Genomic DNA, 20,652 nt, shown 5'->3' with positions numbered 1-20,652 from the left:
ATACCCTTTAAATGGCTGGTGGCAGTGGTTTTATTTTACTACCATTGTACGTTTCTACCGCAGGCTCAATCCTCTGCTGCAGTATAGCACCCATGGGTGGCCATTTTGTCAAAATGGTCCTGGTTGTCTTTTTTCGCCATTTTGTGTTTGTTAAGTCTTTCATAGGTTTTACTCTGTGGGCAAACCAGGTTTGATCCCTTTGTTCGTTTTGCCTTTGGCGGGCTTCAGTGCGGAAACCCGTTTCTGGCTCCAGTGTGTCTGCAAGGGCAGGAAGCGAGGGAGGTGCCCGAAACTCCCCTGTCCTTTGTCGCCAGGGAAACCTGAATGCACCCAGTCCTGATTGGCTGGCTGTCGTTGAAGGACAGCCATCCTGCTGTTGGAGTGACAGCTAGGCTGTGCATGAATGGGAGAAACCTGATTAAAAGGCGAGGGTTTTGGGACTGAAGACAGAGTCGACCACTGGGAAGGACATCCAGACGAAGAAACCGTGAATGAAGCTTGCTGCAACCTCCTGGACAGTTAAACTGCCCAGTGAAGTCCTACTGCTGTGCTGAAACTTCTGATCAGCAAGAGAAGCTCCAGGAAAGGATGACTTCTTCCCTTGGGTTAGTGGGACCAACTAACCCAGAGACTAACTTTGCTGTAAGACCTTCCCCATCTGGCTGTACTTCTTTGCTGTTGCAGGAACCGAGTGCCAGGGGTCGAGAAATTTGTAGTCAAGTGCAACGTCTGTAAGCTGGCCAAAAGCACTAAGTGCTGAAACGGTGAAGTGCCGCTGATCCGAAAAGAGCTTGTAGCTGCTGCCGAACATCGAATTGCTGCCGCAGGATTCCCCAGCCATCCTCCCTCTTGGCCCCACAACTGAGGCCCAGGAACACAGGATCTGTATCACTGCAACCAGACAGAAGCCAGCTAGACCTTCTAACCAAAGGTACTGTTCTGGCTTGGGGTACTTTCAGAGTCCTTAGCATGCTCTTCTCCGTTGAGACTTGCACAGTAGCTGCTTTTCCGAGAGTAGATCTCAGCTCCAATTTTCACAAATGTAACAGCTTGTGACCCTACAGTGATTTTTCTTCAACCAACTTTCTAACTTTGTGCAAGACTTTATTATCCAAGAAGTAGCTCAGCTCTATAGACTTTGCTCCAATTGACGTTGGCTGTCCTGGCTTCCTGTAGAATCTTCTATTCCATTTGGCTTCGATACTTATTGTCCCTCATAGGTGATACATTGCTTTTTAAACTATTTGCTGGGAAAGGTTTTTAGCTAGACTTCATTGGAAGAGCTCACATGCTTTGCTTTAAGAACCTGTTTAACCTTTTTCCTTCCTTTAACCTTTCCTTTCTACCAACCTCAGAATTTATTAAGTGTACAATTGATAAATAAATGCCAAAACTGTCTTAGTCAGTGAAGTCACCTTAGGGTGTATGATGTGTGTATGAAGCATCTCTAAAGAGTACTTGCTTTGTGTTGATTCGGAGAAAGTATTTCAAAGTGTATTTGACTGCTATATATATTGCCCTTTTTAAAGAACGCTTATTTAAAAATGACTTAATTATTTTAACAAGAAACCTTGAGTGTTATTTGGATACTTGTATTTGTGGATTTCATTGCTAAAGCTCTACAGCTCACATTTACCCCTCTTGAGATCAGTCTGGCTGCTCAGTCACACTACCAACCCTTGCAGTACAGACCTATACCATTAGGTGGGCTACCTAATACCAAGAGCACAAGGGTTGTGTAGTCTCCCACAGGGTTACATCATCCATTCTTGCCCAACAGGTGCCTTAGTCTGGTCCAACATACTAGGCCGACTTTACAATAAAAAATATATTGGCACTGGTTGAGAGTTTGGCTTTGGGAAAGAGGGAGGGTGTAACAAAGTCAAAGTGTACCACGTTCTGAGGGGATGTTTGTCCCTAATCCTAGAAGGGGCTTCCTCTCCCATGTGTTCCTCCCCCTGTGCACCACCCTTAGGGGGACTATTGTACTGTGGATGCACCGCCCTGGCCCCATGGGAAAGGTCCCTCCCTGCCCCCCCTAGGAAAGGAAGGGACGACATCCGAAGCTGAAATATCCATGGAGCAGTTTGGGTGAAGGCATGGACATTTGGTCCTATGTGTCAGTTTCCTATTTTTTTAGTTTTACTCCCTATTTTTATTTTTTGGGTGTATCTGCTTATTTATAGGGATTAAAGTGGTTGATACACCCCTTAACGGTAGTGGTGCCCACAAGTGCTTAACCTCCAGAGCTTAGTACTGGTTCATAACCATAGGCCTGCAGAAACTATGGCAACAATCTGGTTGTAAAATGGAGCAGGGTCACACTTATTTTTTCAGATAAGAGAAAACTGGAACAGCAATAAACACACATTTTAAAGAAAAGCTCTGCAAGATGCATTACGAACTCTGAGCAATGCAGTTTGTGTGTTAATTAAACCAGACAAAGTAAAAATCACCAAAGCTGAATTGAAGGTGTATTAGAGGCTGCAAACTTTATTAACTGACCTGGAATGCCAACTCGTGGAATGAGTGGAATAACTGGGGATAGTGCTCGATCCTTTGGCTCCACTTTGCTATCAGTCAGCAGTGGGAATCGTGAAGTTTCCTCTTCTAGAATGCTCTCTGGGGATGAGGCAGGGACAATACTGTCGGGGCTCTCGTTCTCATAGTCGCTTTCCATTCTGAAAATCAAGACAATTTCCTGCTCAGTATGCCTCAGGAGAGAGTTTCACAAAGTTACATTATCTTCAAAATATGCATAACTGGAAAAAAACCCAGAAAGTAAAACCATAGGCTAACTTGTTAACTTCAACAACAACTGACTTACAAATAATACCATACAAACTACATTTTTAGGAGGTATTTCCAAAACTTGTATTGAAGTGGGGTTTTGGAAGCTCAGCATAGTGGAATTGAGCATTGACACTTGAGTCTTCTCAAATTTGTGTGGTAGCGTTGGCCGAGCAGTAAGGCTTAGACTTTGGTGAAAAGGGGTTTGGAGCAGAGGTACAACACACATGTTCAAGTATTACAGTTCTACTCAGATGTAAACAAATATGATTATTTAAAATGTAAGCAACATTACAAATCATCACAAAAGAATATTTATAGGAAGTTAAATGCTTTTCTCTACTCACTAATGCTGTGAGGAAAGATCTCTTCACAACTTTCTCTTCATACTTTCTATGGACCTCCAATATTTTTGCTTTGTATTTTAACCTGTTCTAACTTTTTGAGGGGAAGTAAAGCCTTCGGCTTCCCTTCTCCTGCATTTTGCTAATTTCTTATGAGGAAACTGATCAGTCCTTCAGACTATCAGTAGTAGGAAATGATGTTTCCCTTTTTATCTTTTACTTCTTGTAACCTTTTAACATCGTACAATGCAGCGCTACGGGGACACTTTTGTATTGCCTTATACACTGAGATTTCTAGTTACTTTTATATGGGCCTAATTAGCTGGTGGCAGCAATTCTATTTTCACAATGTTCGTGTTATTTCTAGTATGCACAGTCACCTTTACTGCATATGGCTACTAAACGTGGCTAATGCATTAAAATGGCCATGCCACGAGATCTTCGCTTGTTCTTTGGCCATGTTTGGGCTTTCTGCCTTGCTGTTAGGAAAATGATCTTTTAGCAACTTTCCCTCCATATTCTATGGACCCCCAAACTTGTTGCTTTTGTTTTTACACTTTGTCCTGACTTTTTACAGTGAAGTGAAACTTTCAGCCTCACTTCACTGGCCTTTTGCGCACTTGTTATGGGGAACCTGACTAGTCCTTCAAATATCAGTACTGGGAAACTGTTTCCATTAGTCTTTTTAAATGTTATCTATTTTGGGGAGCTTTTTCATGCTGCACATGGCATGTTCCAATGCCGTGCAATGGGGATACTTTTGTATCATCCTAGATAATACACAAAGGATTTTCTGGTTACTTTTATATGTGCCTAAAGACAAACCGGTGGCAGCAGTTGCATTTTAACTTTATTTCTATTTAGCCTTCTCGCATTTGGCTACTAACTGTGGCTAGTGTCCTAACATGGCCAAGCCGCTAGGTTTTTCGTTTAGCCTTCTTCCTGCCTTACCAGGTTAGGAATTTATTGTTATGGTCATGCACTTGCCTAGGAAAGCCTTGCTTTTCGTGGGTTAGTGCCTACCATGCGTTGTGGGTCCTAGGAAGTGGGTAGGGACTGTCTGGTCCCAAATCACACACTGGCACCCAGTATGTCTGGTGTGCAAGCATGAATCAGAACCACACGGTCCCTGATTGGACCATTGCTGGTGTTCATGTGTGGGGCAGATCTTACCATGAAGGGCTGAGTTTGATCATGCAACTCACTTTGGGATAAGGTGATGTCCTGAGGCAATTCCAGCAGACCTGAAGAGGCGCCAAGTATTCTGTGTAGCTGTTAGGGAGATTGATCATTTTTATGCTTCATCCCCTCTCCCAGTGACACCCCCAGCTTTTTTTGCTAGACTTCTGGACCTTTTTCTTTAAATCCTAACGATTGGAGCCTTTTTCCGCTCATTCATTCTTATAGGCTGTGTCTTTTGGAACTCTATTTTCTGTATTATACCTGTACTATGGAGTCCATTTTCTCCATAAAATCTTAAAAGGCACCTATATCTTATTGTAGCACAGCTCCTTATGGGCAGTGTTGCTGATGACCCTTAGGGTCCTCCTTTGAGGTTCCTTTCTTTATCCTCAAGTAACTACAGTTCTTAAGGATGGAGAGACTTTGTATCTCTCAAAAACGTTATAGTCTGAGAGATTGGCGCGCACACACTACCTTATGTGGGGTGCCAAAGGGATACCTAGTATACCCCTTCTCTCTGCTCCTGTGACTTTTTAGTCACATGGACAACCTCCTAGTTATGGCTGGTGGCAGTTGACATGTTCTACCAACTATTGTGTAATTTTTACACTGCAGGCTGTGTCCATAGCCTCACTAGTGCACAATAGGGGCACCCAAGTACCACCTTGGGGCCTCCCTTATTTCCGCGCCATTACTAGCGTGATTGTTCTTGGTAAGCCCTTCTTCTACCATTCTGGGAGGGGGAGGCCTGTGTGAGTGTGGTTTGCCTTTGGCAGGATCCCTTGGGTGTCCCCGCCTAGGCTCCAGAGTGTCTGGGCAGGCAGGAAGCGGGGAGGATTTTTCCACCCCCTGTCCTTTGTCTGCCAGAGAGCCTGAACAGAACCAGCTCCCACCGAGAGTCTGGCTGTCCCGATTGGACAGCCAAACTCCCCTTTCTGTAAATTAGTGAGAGATTGCAGATGAGTGTGTGCTGGAACTGTATAAAAGATGAGGCTCCCGGAGTGAAAAGCAAGATGACCACTGGATGCTTACATAACCAAAGAAGACGACCACCAAACCTGCAGACCCTTTGCAACACTGAAGCGACCACTGCTGTCTTGATCCCAGTTTTCTGTGCGACAGTGGAGCTCCGAAGAGGACTCCCTTTGGATGGTGGGAACAACCAGTGTTAGGCAAAGTTTGTATGCAGTACCCTCTGGGAACACTACAAACAACTCTGACTACAGGTATAGGAAGCCCAACCTTTGGTGTAAGCTTGTACTTCACAGTTTTGGTAGCGTGTTGAGCAGCTAGGCTTATCTCAAGATGGGTCAATGTGAGCTGTAGGGGAGTTGCGCAGAGTAAATCTCAAGAAGGACCTTTTCACAAAGAAATGGCAAAAAAAGAAGACCAGGGCCATTTTGACAAAAATGGCACACAAAGGTGCTTTACTGCAGCTGCGAACGCAGCCCGTGGTAAATGCCCACCACGGTAGTCAAAACGAAACCACTGCCACCAGCCATTCAGTGAGAAAAGGGTAGCATAAAAATGCTACATGAGAAGGTAGACAAAAGGGGATACTAGGTAACCCCTCCAGAACCCTATTGTAAGATAGTGTGTGCTGGGTCTAGAAAGTTACAAACGTAAAGTCAATTTTACTTTACTGCTCTGGGAAACAGTAGTTTATCCCAGAGAAGAAATTGAAACCTTTGGGAAATCTGAAAGACCTCCCTGTGCCACTGCACTGAAGGACTCTGTGACAATTGTAAAAGAGGATGCCTATGGAATTGGTTAGACTGCATAACCAAAAAGAGACCGTGTATAAACTCACATCAAAATACATGAGTGGGAAAAAAGGCTCACACTCACTCCAAGTAAAAACATCAAGTCCTCAAAATCCAGCAAAGTTGCTGGGGGTCTCTAAGGTAGAGGGAATTAGCACATTTCTGAGAATTCTCCCTAATAACCAGTCCTAAAAAGAACTTTGAATTGAGCCTCCCTAGGTCCTGTGAGTTTCCAGAGCTGCAGAAACGCAATACCAGGAGACCTGCGGCCCATTTCGAGAGCATCATCATGAAAAGGCTGAATCCGTCCAAATCTTTACTGAGCCCTCAAAGACACTCCCGAGATCCGATCCAACTTGCCCAAACTGCCTCAGAGTGTGGGACTGCAGGAAGTAAAGATTGACTGGGCAAATCGAGTCTGTTAGGGAGAATTCTGAGAAATGCCCTAATTCCTCTCTACCTTAGAGACCCCCAGCAACTTTGCTGGATTTTGAGGACTTCAATTTTTAACCTGGAGAGAGCGAGACCCTTTTTCCCCACTCTCTCGTGTATTTTATATTATCCTTTCCTCGATGAATGGCAGGTGGCAGTGGTTTACTTTTAACTACTGTGGTGTGCTTTTACTGCGGACGGCGTTCTCAGCTGCAGTAACGCACCCAACAGTGCTATTTCTGTCAAAATGGCCCCAGACGTCTTTTTTCGCCATTTCCTGGTGGAAAGGTCCTTCTTGAGATTTACTCTGTGTGCCAAACCAGGTTTGGTCCCTTTGTTCGTTTTGCCTTTGGCGGGATTCACGAGTGAAGTACGCCTCTGGCTCCAGGGTGTCTGGCAGGGGAAGGAAGCGAGGGAGGTGCCCGAAACTCCCCATGCTTAGTCTCCTAGGAGACAGGAATGCACTCCTAGGTGATTGGCTGGCTGGCTTGTCCGGCAAGGAGAGCCACCCTGCTGGGTGATTGACAGCTAGGCATGAATGAATGGGAGAAACCTGCATAAAAGGTGAGGCTTTTTGGCTTGGAAGACAGAGTCGACCACTGGACGAATTAATCTGAAGAAGAACTTGGAAGAGATGCCTGCTGCAACTCCTGGACCATTGGTTTGCCCGGTGAAGCCCTGCTGCTATGCTGAAGCTCCGAATTCCCCTTGACCAGAGAAGCCCTGCAAGGACGACTTCTTCCCTCGAGTTGGTGGGACCAATCAACTCCAAAGTAAGCCACCAGGACATCCTCTTGGAGCTGGTTGAAATTCCACTGCAGTTGCTGCTGGAACCAAATGGCCAGGGAGAGGAACGCCAGATCGTGTGCATTGCTTTTTAGTTGGCCAAGAGCTCCAGGAAGATCCTACGGACTCCCAGGAAGCAGGACTGACTGAACCTGAGCCCCCTTAACAGAGTGCTGGACCCCAGATGCAAGGAAGGCCCATCTTGACAGGCAAGAGTCTGCAGTGTTCCCATTGCTTAGACGCGAGGAGCTGAAACCGCGAAGTGCCACTGTATAGAAGTTGGTCCTTTTCTGTAGCCGACGGTCCCGTTGCAGTGCAACGGTCCTCCAGACGTCCTCCCTCTTGTCCCCACAACTGAGGCCCAGGAACACAGAATCTGTAGAGCTGCACAGGAAGAGAAGCCAGCCAAAGCCCTTTTCTTCTAACCAAAGGTACAGTAAAGTCTACGAGAACTGTTCTCAGTTGAGACTTGTCAAGGTTGCTTTTGTAGAGTTGCTAAAAGCTTCTTTACCTCACAAGCCTAAATCAGCTTGTGGCCCTGCTCCGATTTCTTCTTTTCTACAAAGACTTCTAAAACATTGTGCAAGACTTTTACCTACCTGCAAAAAGTGCTTCAGATCACTTAGACTTTTGCCCAATTGACTCTGGCCTGGCTCCCTGAATGACTCTTCTTCCCTCTGACATTGGGTTTAGTCTTCCTTCCAGGAAGGGTTTAACTTACTTTGCATTGGGGGTTACCAAAAGTACTTACCTGCTTTAGAATATTTGCAAGATCTCTTGTTTTGTTCTAATAACCTTTTTGTTTGACAAATCTTAAGTCTGGTTCTAAATGCTAACAGTGGTATATTAATGTCTATAGTATCCAGTCATTGCATCGAAAAAAAGCATCAAATGCATTTTCTTTCAAAGGTGAAGGTTTTATTTTAATTGTAATGGGGTTTGAGGGTTAAAAAACAGGGATTGGGGGACCCTTCCATTAAAAAAAAAAAAAAAGACATTCAATGCTTTTTTTTCTTTGCTTTTTTTTAGATTCCAAGGCATTCGATGCTTTGGCATTCGATGCAATCACTATAAACCAGGTCTACAGTGTCCTAGTTACTAAAGTCACCTCAGCATGTAGGAAGTGTCTGTGTGCCATCCCAAAAGGGTACTTCCTGATTTGGAAATATTAAAAGGGTGTATTTTGGAGTGCATTTTTGTTACTATTATATTGCCCCCTTCTGAAGAAGGCTTATTCAACTGACTGTTAAATACATTATTCATTGTTTAATCAAGAAACCTTGTGTCTAAGCGTTTATTTGAATACTTGTCACTGTGAATCTCTGTGTAACTTCCCTACAGCTCACATTGACCCCTCTTGAAGTAAACCTGGCTGCTCAACACGCTAACAACCTGTGTAGTACAGACTTAAACCAAATGTTGGGTTCCTATTGCCAGGAGGTCAGGGTTGTTGTAGTGCACCCAAATGGTACTGCATACAATCTTGCCTAACAGAGTCCATTGTTGGTGCTGCAGAAAAGGCGCCAAAAGCCCAGGGTGATCAGAGAAGTTGCTGAAAGCCGTTCCTCCCTCAAGACTTTTGAGAGATCCCATCCATTGTCCTGCCTTCAGTGATCACACAAAAGAATCCGGAGGTTAAGTCCAGAGCTGCAACTTCACAGAGCATCCAGCACAAACGTTTTCTTCTAACCTAAGGTACTGTGGGGAAAAAGGAATTGCTTACCCGATTCCAGAAAGTCGCTCCAGCGCATTCGAGTGCACGTAGAGGTGTCCAGGGCAATCCCTCTTACCTCCGACTCAAGCGCTGCTTGTGTCCCTTGAGCAAGTCCTTTAATAGGGTCTCCAACGTTGGTTTAACCATTTTTTATCTTCCTTCCTAAAGGCTACAAAGTATCCACAGGAACTTTTGATTTCTACTGCTTTGCAAGACTTTAAGCCGCTACAAACTCCTTTTAGCTAGGGTTGCGTTTTGGACTTTAAAAGACTTGCTCTGCTGCAAAATTGCCTCTAGAGCCTGAAGCTCTGCTAGGGTAACACTAACCAACTATTTTCCTTCCCAAAAATCACTATGTGTATGCAAACTAACTATAATTACAGTATTCCTTTGTGAGAGTGCGGTATTACTGATAAGACTGTGAAACCCATGTTACAATTGTAGGCGTTCAGCAACTACCAACTAAGAAGTGACCCTTTGAAAGTATTGAAAAGTATACCTGTGTGTGTTGGTTTATTGTGCCAAGTATTTAACAGGGACTTTTGTGTAAATATAAATCAATATTTTAATATACATTTATGTGTTTCTTTGATGTGCTTTACTGCCTCGGCTCAGTGTACTTACCTAGAGAGCTCACATCTTTCTCTTCAGAAAAGCCCGACTGCTCTGCCACTCTACCAAGGCCCTTGAATAGTACAGACTGATACTTAGAGTTGGGGATCTACAAACCAATGGGATAGCATACTAAAGTCTTCCCTCCAAGTGGGATTTTAGGAAAACTCACCTAACAGCTGTGAAGACCGTGGAAGACCCGAGGACGATCCCCGACGAGGCCTGGTGACCAATTCTTGCTGCAGTCTTGGTGGAGCCCAGTCTGGCTACGGATCACAGAAAACCCTTATTGATGCTTCGTCCCTCTGGATGGGTGTGAACAACCAGTCTCAACGTCTTCTTGGTGCTCTGCAAAATGGAATTTTCCGAAGCGTCCCTGGGCCCTCCACTGGGCTGACCAACTCCAGTTTGGGCTATAACAGTAGCAGGGTTGCTGTTCTGTGTTTTGACTCAGAACTTCAAGGGTCTTCAGCGTGTCCTGTAAGTAGCCTTCCTGCAAGATTTTGGCATCCAAGCTTCAACAAGAAGTTTTCTTCAGCCGCGAGAATTGAGACGCCTGCTGTCGCCATGCATCAGTGGTAATCACTGTAATTGGCTTTCCCCGCGTCTAGTCGGGGACTCTTCAAGAGTCCTGCATTAGTGCTTGCTGCATTGGTGCACACAGCTGCTGTACCCGACCAGAACTCTTCTTGCACCCGCAGCTCATGGGTTTCTTCGACCGGAAACAACACAGAAAAAGCGACCTCTGTTGACCCTCCAACAACCAGAAAAGTCTGAGGATAAATCGTAGTAAGGGTGGTAAGTTATAACAATACTAAATGGTACCCCCATCACCACCCGTGATTTATATTACAACCAAGTGCCTTTGGTAACACTTGTTCTGAAAGCTCTCCAAAAAGGTAAAAAAGCCTTTTTTTTACTTTTGAACTCTTTGGACAATATTTTGTCCTATCTTCACATCCCCAGGAACCAACCCCTTCTCTTGAAACTTTGGGCACAAGCCTCCAATCAACTTAGGGTTGGACTTTATAAGATAGGGTTGCAATTCCAGTGGACCGTCAGTGATATAACTAATTACTTACCTTCCATTTCAGGTCTTGTGGGGGTGAATTGATTATTCTGCACCGACTGATTGTATATGTTTCACATGATTTAGTATTGTGTGATATGACATACATTACTCACCATAATTGTATTTCCGGTGCTTGTATCTGCTTAGATTCACATGCTGTGCATATAGTCTGAAATCTAGTGGTAATGGCAGATTACTGTGTCTTTTTTTAGAAGATCGAAAAGGGACGTGGACATGGGTGTGACTGACACTATCCCCAACATGAAGTGTTGCCAAGTTCCTTCAGGTGTCGAAGTACCCCCGGTTGTTTTTTGTTCTGCCATGAGTGAGCCCCAGAAAATGCGTGAGCAAGTACAGTAAAAAAGAAAGGTGTAAGATGTCTATGTTCCTTCAACTCCAAGAGGGGAGGGTGGTGGGCACATGTGAATCTAAGCAGACACATGCACCAGAAATATAATTACGGTGAGAAATATATCTTTTCTGATGCTTGAGAATCTGTTTAGAATCCCATGCAGTGCATAGACTAGCGAACAGTACCAGGAGATGGTGGTGGGATGTGTGAATGAACGGTAGCAAAGAGGTCTTAATACCGCCTGAACCACCTGAGAATCAGTCTTAGAATGTGTATCTAAGCAGTAATGTTAATTGAAAGTGTCAACAAAACTCCAGGTAGCTGCTTTGCAAAACTAAGCAAAAGGCTATAGTTGCTCCTGTGCCTCGAGTAGAATACTCCCTTCCCTTTTGTCACACTACTTGGCCTTCTCTCACTCAGCCAGTCCAGACATGGGCCTCTTCGCTTGAAGAATCAAATGTAGGGCCACAGGCCGTTAGACTTGTGAGAGGTAGAAGATGCAAGCAGCTCTACAGCAAGAGGCAAGTTCTCTCACACTTTTTACAGTACCTTTGTACTGAAGAAAAAGTGCAGCAGATGACTTCTGTTCCTGAGCAGCTGTACAGATCTAACTGTTCTTGGGCCTCAGTCGTGGGGACAAGAGGTAAGACCTCTGGAGACTCCTGCACTGGAATGGGACGGGCACCGCTCGCAACCGGCAATCTTCAAATCAGTGGCTGTTCAGTGTTTGAGCTCCTCGCATCTACCGCAAATACCAACATCGTGGTTCCTGGCTGTCAAGTTGGGCTTTCCTTGCATCTGGGGTGCCGCAATTTGTTGAGGGGGCTCAGGCTCGGTCATTCCTGCTTCCTGGGAGTCCGGAGGATCTTCCTGGAGCTCTAGGCCAGCTTAAAAGCAACGCACACAATCTGGTGTTCTCTCCCTGGCTATACAGTTTCCAGCAGCAACTCTGTGGAAATTCAACAAGCTCCGAGAAGGATGTCTAGGTGACTTACTTTGGAATTGATTGGTCCCACCAACTCAAAGAGAGAAGTCGTCCTTGCACCTTGCAGGGGCTTCTCGGTCGATAAGAATTTGGAGTTTCAGCACAGCAGCAGGGCTTCACCAGGCGAACCAACGTTCCAGCAGTTGCTGCAGGCGTCCTCTTCAAGCTCTTCTTCGGTTCCTTTGTCCAGTGGTCGACTCTGCTTTCCAAGCCAAAAGCCTCGCCTTTTATTCAGTTCTCGCCCATTCATTCCAGCCTAGCTGTCGGTCGCCCAGCAGAGTGGCTGTTCTTGCCGGACGTCAACTGGCCAATCACTACAGAGTGCATTTGGGTCTCATAGAAAACAAAGCACAGGGAGTTTCGGGCACCTCCCTCACTTCCTGCCCACCCCAGACACTCAGATGCCAGAGGCGGTCTTCAGTCCTGAAGCCCGCCAAAGGCATAGAAACAAAGGGACCAAACCTAGTTTGGCACGCAGGTACAAACAATAGAAGGACATTTCCAAAAATAAATGGCGAAAAAAGAAGACATGGGACCTGTTTAAACAAAGGGGCTTAAGGAGCCATCTTGAAAAACATGGCTCCCGCGATTTTTAGCTACTGGTGTTCGCGGTTGGGAAAAATCATGGTAGTGCCTTATAAAACCACTGCCACCTGCTATTTTGATAGAAAAGGTAAGCATTTGACTGCTACATGAGTTTCTAGACTCGGGATACTAGGTAACCCTTCCAGCACTCTATAGGAAGATAGTGTGTGCTGGGTCTACGAACTTAAAAAGACTAGTACAGTCAATTTAACCTTATATTCTCTGGGAAACGGTAGGTTATCCTAGAGAAGGTATTAAAACCTTTTGGAAGTCTAAAAGACATCCCTGTGTCACTGCGCTGAGGGTGCTGTGTAACACACATGAAAAGATGAGGCCAATTGAGTTGTCTAAAACTCCATAATCAAAGAACACAAGTGTAAAAAACACATCAAAATACGAAAGAGTGGGGAAAAAGGTTCACGCTCTTTCCAGGTAAGAGAATCAAGTCCTAGAAATCCAGCAAGATGAAGGGAATTCACACATTTATGAGAATTCTCCCTAACACAAGGTCCTCGGACTTGTGTTTGCGCCTAGAAGGGCTTCCGGAAAGTGGTCTTGGGAGGACTTCCGACGGAGCAAGGCCCGGTGTGGGCGGCGTTCTCTGCTGAATTTCTAATACCAGCGTGTGCAGCGTGGTCAAAATGTCCAACAAAACATCCCTGGGGTGATGTGTAGGAGAAATGAGGGGGCGGCTCTGGGCGGGTACGCCTCTTTAGAGAGGTAGACTTCAGAGCTCACCTCAGGGTGACCGACCTAACAAGGGTCCCTGGCCCCCTTCGTGGTCTGAATAGTAGCCCTCGGGCAGGTTGTCACCCTCATTGGATCAAGCATAAATGTGCCCCTGCACACTTGGTTCATCCCCTTCTTCTGCACTCCTCTAGGTGTCGTATGAGCCTTACTCATTCCCCTCTCCTGAGACTCCTGGGAGGAAGTAGCTGCTGCCTCCTTTCCAGGGGTATTCGCCAAAGCAGAGGCAGTTACCACACACTGTGCCGGGACACCCGCGTATTAGTTGTTGCTGCGACTGTGGGGCACCACCTTGTGTACTGCCCTTCCTTTGAAGTAGTATTGGTCGATGACTCGTCGACGGGGTGGTAACAGCAGTCGTCGATGTGGTCGTTGATTCTGTTTTGGCTGGTTAAGATGCCGATGGAGGCAGCGAAGGGCCCACCTTGGATTTCTCCTTCGTCGCCTTGTCTACCGATGGCAAGCAGAGTTTCTCTTACAGGGGGCACCTTCCCACCGTTAGGCTCACTGTGGCTGTTTCGGCGATGGTGACATTGCCCTTCCTGAGCCAGGAACCTCAGCAGCAGCAACAAACCCAGTGGGATCAGTGGCGTGAGGCTTTGCCTTTCCTTGGACCCCCTCGGGCGGGGCATCCTCAAAGGACCACAACCTCTTTTCTGAGGGAGTTTGATTGTGGGACCGGCCAGTCCTGGGTGGGGGGAAAGCATGACCATGCCGAGAGGGTGAGTCAGAAGCCTTACCAGATTGTAACCACGCTGCCAGGGTGCTGTAGCGATCTTTCTTGGTCTTTTGGAAAAACCACAGCAGACCTTGCATCTCTCATCATGGTCCGGATGCAAGCAGTAGACACTTTTGTAGCGTCAATCCTCCAAGAAAATGTTCCTTAGTCTGCATTTTGCACAGAGTTTGAAGAGGCATCTCTTCTCCTTGGTCATGGTGGAAAAGGCACCAAGTAGACCCAAGCCAGGGTCTTCCCTAATCAGATGAAAGATCCTAGAAGTATGATCTTCACCAACCGCGAACACTCACTGCTGGTAGTCGACCCCTGGTCAAACGATGAATTCAAACATCGGATATAATGTTTAAAATGTACCAAAAACTCAAAATATTAGGAAAAAAGCTCAGAGATCACTAAGAGGACTCCCAACACTGAAGCGTTTGGTAAATATCTGAAGATGGCCACCACGGGTGGAGATTAGGGAGAGGACTGTCATTGGATGGGGCAGTATGACCCAGAGGACAGTGATTGGTTTAGAGGAGAAATAAAACAATTTCACTTTCGCTTTAAAGCCGTTTCTTTTACTGAGGATTCCCAGCATGACCGTAGGGAATATTCATGAGCATGTGAATCCACGCCAGACCCCATGCTGGAGAAACATTGTTTCCCTTGGTCTTGTTACTACTTTTAATAAGGAACAAGTTACTTACCTGCAACTGTTGTTCTACAGCATGGGTCTGGCATGGATTCACATGCTCATGAATATTCCCAGTCGTCAGACTGGGAATCCTCGGTAAAGAAAAAAAATCAGCATCAGTTTCGTTTCTGATCTGTCTTTCTTAGTAGTAACCAATCACTTGTCTCTGGGTCATACTTCCCCAGCCAATGACTGCCCTCTCCCTAAGCCCCGCCCCTGGCAGCCAACCTCAGATTTGGTAGCACGTGAAGTGGCAGTATGACCATGTGAAGAGCCGCAGAGGGGAAGGAGGGAGGGTTTGCATGTAAGCCATGCCAGACCCATGCTGGAGAACAACAGTTACAGGTCAGTAACTTGTTCCTTCTCCAGCATGGGGTCTGGCATGGATTCACATGCTCATGAATATAAGAATACATAGCAGTACAGACATGCACAACCACGGGAGGTGGCAAGGCTCAATATTAAGCATTACATAAAACTCAACATTAAGCATCTCTTACCTCCTCACAAGGCTCACCTTAAGCGAACAGGTTGCGCAGCACTGCCTGGCCGACTCTGGACTCCTCCCTGGAATCGCGGTCGACGCAGTAGAATCTCGTGAAGGTGTGCGTCGACCTCCACGTAGCAGCCCTGCAGATGTCCAGCAGGGGCACACCAGACAAGAACGCTGTGGTAGCAGCGATCGCTCTGGTTGAATGGGCTCTCAGACGGCCGGGCAACGGTCAGTTTGCCAACCGATGACAGTGCATGATGCAGCCGGAGAGCCATCTGGAAATGGAAGCCTTCGAGAGAGCCTTCCCTTGGTTCAAAGGTCCAAAGTTCACAAACAGCTGTGATGTCTTCCGAAAACTCTTCGTTCGGTCCACATTAGAACTTCAGTGCTCTAGCCACATCCAGCGAGTGCAAAGTCCTCTCGGCCGGTGACGAAGGCAAGAAAACTGGCAACACCAAGGGCTCGTTGAGATGGAAGTCCGACGGCACCTTGGGCATGAATGAGGGGTGCGTCCTCAGCACCACCCTGTCTCGTCAAAAGTATGGAGGCTTGCAGGATAGGGCCTGAATCCCTCCCATGCGTCGTGCGCAGGTGATGGCCACAAGGAACGCTGTCTTCCACGACAGGAACTTTAACAGAGCCGGATGCAAAGGCTCGAATGGCGGGCCCATGAGCCTGGTCAGCACCACTTTGAGCTCCCACGCCGGGGCTGGAGCCTTCACCGGCGGGAACGATCGGAACAGTCCTTTCATAAACTCCTTCAACAGGCGATGAGACCACAGGGATGACCGTCCTGCAGTTCTGGTGTATCAGGAAATCGCTGCCAGATGTATCTTAATGGAAGCATGAGCTAGTCCAGTTTTGGCCAGCGACAGTAAGTACGGTGGCACTTGAGGGGCAGAAATCCATAGAGGGTTAATCTTCTGTGCACGGCACCAGACAGAGAACCTCTTCCACTTGTGTCCGTAGCACTTGAGATTTGAGGATGCCCTGGCCTTTGCAAGAACCTCTCTGCATTCGGCTGGGATTTCGTACCCTCCAAACTCTAGTGCTGCAGGAGCCAGGCCTGCAAGTTCAGCGACACCGGGTCGCGATGAAGAATGGCGCCTCCTTCCCTGGAGAGAAGATCTGCATCCGTTGACAGTTTGACTGGTGGGGACGCTGACAAGTCTAGAAGGTCCGGGAACCAGATCTGTCTCGGCCACCTTGGTGCAACGAGGATCATCCTGCACCAGGACCTCTTGAGTTGGTTGATGAGCCTGAGCAGCAATGGTGGGAACGCATACAGGAAGAGGTCGTCCCAGGGGAACGAGAAAGCATCGCCCATGCTCCTCGGCTGGGTGAACCTGCTGGCGAACCTCTGGCACTGGAGTTCGTCGCCGTCGCGAACAGGTCGATTTGGGGTTTGCCCCATCGCCGGAAGAGTTGATCCACTTGATCCTGGTGTTCTCATTAGTGGCACGAGCGCAGCTCCCTGCTGAGTGAGTCGGCGATGGTGTTTTTTATCCCTGCTAGATGAAAGGGCACCAAAAACATCCCCTGGTGAACGGCCCAGTGCCACAGATCCTGGGCTTCCTTGGACAGGGCTGGGGATCTGGTTCCTCCGTTTCTGGATGTAGAACATCGTGGTGGTGTTGTCTGTGAAGATCCTCACCACCTTGCCCTTGAGGGACGGGAGGAATGACTTGAAGGCCCAGAACACCGCTCGGAACTCCAGTATGCTGATGTGGAGCGGCCTCTCCTCCGGGAACCACAGGCCTCTCGCGTGAAGATCTCCGGTGTGCACTCCCCACCCCTCCAGGGCGGCATCCGTCGTCACTGTCGCCTGGTATGCTGGGGTCTGAAAGTTAGTGCCCACCGCGAGATGTGGACGCGTGCCCCACCATCGGATTGCCTGGCGGACTGCCTCGTTGAGCGAGATCTTGTCCTCGAAGCTGCCCGTCGCTTGCATCCAACGGGCGTCGAGGAACTCCTGCAGAAGGCACAGCCGAAGCCTGCACAGCGCACCAGATAGATGCAAGAGGACATCATCCCGAGCAGGGACTTGATGGACCTCACTCTGGCCACATCCGTGGCCAGCATACGATGTACCTTGCCCAGGATGGCCTGCGTTCTTTCCTCCGACGGCGAGGCCAATCGCGCCACTGTATCGAGCTTGGCTCCCAGAAACAGCACGACCTGCGATGGAACCAGGTGGGATTTGGGGAAGTTGATGGAGAATCCCAGGTCTGTGAGCAGCCGGACGGTCTTTGCTGTGTGTTGTACGGCGAGTTCCCTTGTCCCTGCTCGGATGAGCCAGTCGTCCAGGTAGGGGTAGACGTAGATCCCCTGCAGGCGCAGCCGCGCCTCCACTGGTGCTAGGTACTTGGTGAACACCCTGGGCGCCGACTTCAATCCGAATGGGAGGGCCTTGAACTGGTAGTGCCGCCCTTGGACTACGAACCTGAGAAACTTTCAATGTCCTTTTAGGATGGGGAAGTACGCATCCTCCAAATCCGACGACGATAGGAAGTCGCCTTCCTCCATCTGGCCCAACACGTGCTGGAGGGGGACCATCTGGAACTTCTGTGCCTTGATGTATTTGTTTAGCCGACGCAAGTCCAGGATGGGACGCAAACCTCCCATCTTCTTCCTGACGAGGAAGTACCTTGAGTATACTCCAGAGTGCCAGAGCCTCTTTGGGACGAGCTTGATGGCTCCTTTCTTGAGCATCGCCCTTACCTCTAACAGTAGTTGAGGGACGTGGTTTTCCTTCCTGGCCACAGGAGGAATACGGGGGCACTTCTTTAGAAATTGCAGAGTGTGCACGTGGGCCAGGGCATCCAGCACCAAACGGTCGGTGGCGATGGACTTCTACACGCTGTCAAACCTTGTCGGCCGGCCTCCCACCAGTTGCTTCGGTGGGGGCCCGACGCGACGGCCGTTTCAGTCTTGTTTGGAAGCGGCCTTGCCGCCCTGGCCTCCCTGGCGACGACGGTGAGATCCACCGGACTTGCCTCGTCCCCTGTAGGCTTCTTGCAACGAGGAGCGGGCCGCTTGGCGGTAGGTCGAGGAGACGCTGCTGAATCCCTTGGAGGCACCTTGCTTGCCTCCGGAGTTCCGAAAGGGCGGCCGCCGTTGCTGCAGAACTCCCAAGGCCCGAGCCGTCTCAGTGTCGGTCTTGATGGCCTGCAGCGACTCAGAGTCTTTCCAAACAGATTGGGACATCGAAGAGCATGTCCAAAACCTTGGCTTGCACGTCCTGGCGGAAAATCCGTCGCCTTGAGCCACCCCTGCCATCGAAGGCAAACTCTGTTGCCCAACTGGCAGAAACCAGTGTCGGTAATGTCCGTGGCCACAGTTATGGCATGGTCCGACGCCACCTCACCCTCCTGTAGGATCGCCAGGGCCTCTGCCCTCTTTTCGTCCAGGAGGAAGTCCAACAGGGGGGCGATCTTGTACCACAGTTCCCTGAAGTAGCGGGCCATGATCGCTAGGGCGTTGGCCGCCTTAATCGTCGTCGCCGCCGACGAGATGACTGGTCCCACGGCGTCCAGCTTCTTTCCTTCGCCGTCCGGTAGGGAAGTTGAGGATGAAGCCGATGCCCCCACTGCTTTCTTCTTGGCCGCCGCTGAGACGACCGAATCCGGGGTCGGCTGCGCCCTAGGGCACAACGGGGCGGCGTCGGGGACCCGGTACTTCTTCTCGATCTGGTCCATCTTGGCAGGTGGCGTGGACGAGTTCTTGAGGAGGGCAAGTCCCGCGTCCCAGATGTCATCCAGCAACGACACCGCGAGGACCGTCTTCATTTTGGCCTTGCGTCGTTGGTAGAGGAAGCCTTCCTCCTTCTCCTCAGGGCAGAGTTGAAAAAGCTTGGATGCCCTGGCAATCATGGCGTGGAAGGAGCCAATCTCGTCGGGCGGGGACGCCAGAGGAATCGGAGACGGGAGGCCAGACCCATCGTCACTGCCATCGTCATCCGTCCCCGTCGTGGCCGTGTCCGTTCCCGTGTCGTCCCTCGGGATCAGGGAAGACGACAAAGGCTGAGAAGGCCCTGAGGGCTGAAGGGGCACTGGATGAATTCTCCTCCTCCTGTTCGGAGGGCGGTACAGCTGGGTCATCCATCAGGGTAGGGGCAGTCTCGTCCTCATCTCCGTGCATAAGGCTTGGATTGCTGTCCAAATGGCCGCCGAGTTGTCCTGAGGCTCGGGTTGCGACGGGCATGGCAGGAGCGACTGTTGTTCCTCCACGGGAACCTCGTCGTCGTTGCCACCCTCGCTCTCGTCGTCCCCGTCGGGATTCCTCCAGTTGGGCTGGGCTTCTTCCAAATTCTCGGTCAGTTCCTCCTCGGAGGTTGCGTCCGTAACGGCCACCGGCCCCCCCCCCCTCTTTTTCCACCAGGGTCTTCATGGGTGTCTTCTCGATGGGCTTAAAAGAGGATTCCCTCCGCGGAGGCAGGGAAACTCTGGGGGCCGGGGTCGCCTTCACTGGGATAGCATCCACAGGTTTCGCCAGGGCCGCAGCTACTCCCTCGATACAGGCCTTAGCCGGGTGAATCAAGGCCTTCACCACCTTGGGAGCGCTGGAGGCCTTCACCTTAGGGGGAGGGTCACTGTCTCGCTCCCCTCTCGGCCGGTTCCTTCGAGATCGACCGGGGCCTCTTCAGAAGCTTAGCTGGGTTCTCGGATTTCCTCTTCCCCGAGCAAGAGCGTTGGCTCGCGGTTGATGGCGTCGGTGAAGGTGAGCCCTGCCTGGCAGCCGAGGAGCCCGACCGTTCGGTGCTCCCGTTGCCCGCGGACTCACAGTGCTTTGCCTTCTGTTGGGCCCCCGTTGCCGGGGAGCCCTCACACGACTTAGAAGACTTCTTCTTCTTCTCACCTGCTCTTGCCTTCCAGCCAGTTGGAGACGGGTCAGGCGATCCCTCATCGTCCGATCCGACATGTTAAAGCAAAACGCACAGTCCTTCTCCACGTGAGTTTTGTCCTCGTGGAGGCAGTAAAGGCATTTCGAATGCTCGTCCTCCTTGAACACATTTTGTAGGTTGCATCCAGGGCAGATCCTGAACAGTTTGCCGGGAGTCGAGCTTCCCTTCTCATGGGCCATATTCTTCTCGTCTACGAGGTAGGCCTCAGAAACTTCTGGAATCCTCCAAGAAGCGTAACTTGACGAAAACGTCACCCTTGAGGGGCGTAGATAAATCCGAAACGGGTCCCCGTTGATCGGAAGTAGAAACGGTGGAGCTTGAGGGTCGATTAAACCGAAAAAGAAGATAAATCTCTTTGAAAAAACGCAAAAAGCAGTAAAGGCTCGAGAGCTATAGCACGAGAACTCCCAACACTTGAGCGTGCGGTAAAAATCTGAGGATGGCTGCCAGGGGCGTGGCTTAGGGAGAAGGCAGTCA

General features: G+C 49.0%; 1 protein-coding gene across 3 annotated transcripts in view; it reads right to left on the bottom strand.

Annotated features, from left to right (window-relative positions):
* KMT2D (lysine methyltransferase 2D) overlaps nt 1–20,652 on the bottom strand; it is a 2,224,302-nt gene that overhangs the window by 368,321 nt on the left and 1,835,329 nt on the right. For all 3 annotated transcript variants that reach the window (XM_069653836.1, XM_069653837.1, XM_069653838.1), the window contains one exon: nt 2,506–2,681. In XM_069653836.1, coding sequence (XP_069509937.1) covers nt 2,506–2,681 — 176 coding nt within the window. The remainder of the gene's footprint in view (nt 1–2,505; nt 2,682–20,652) is intronic.

This window comes from Ambystoma mexicanum, chromosome 3q, assembly GCF_040938575.1.
Source record: "Ambystoma mexicanum isolate Mex_15411 chromosome 3q, UKY_AmexF1_1, whole genome shotgun sequence".
In the NCBI taxonomy this organism is placed as follows: Eukaryota; Metazoa; Chordata; class Amphibia; order Caudata; family Ambystomatidae; genus Ambystoma; species Ambystoma mexicanum.
Note: the sequence above shows the minus strand (reverse complement) of the source record. Positions and strands in the feature narration are given on the sequence as shown.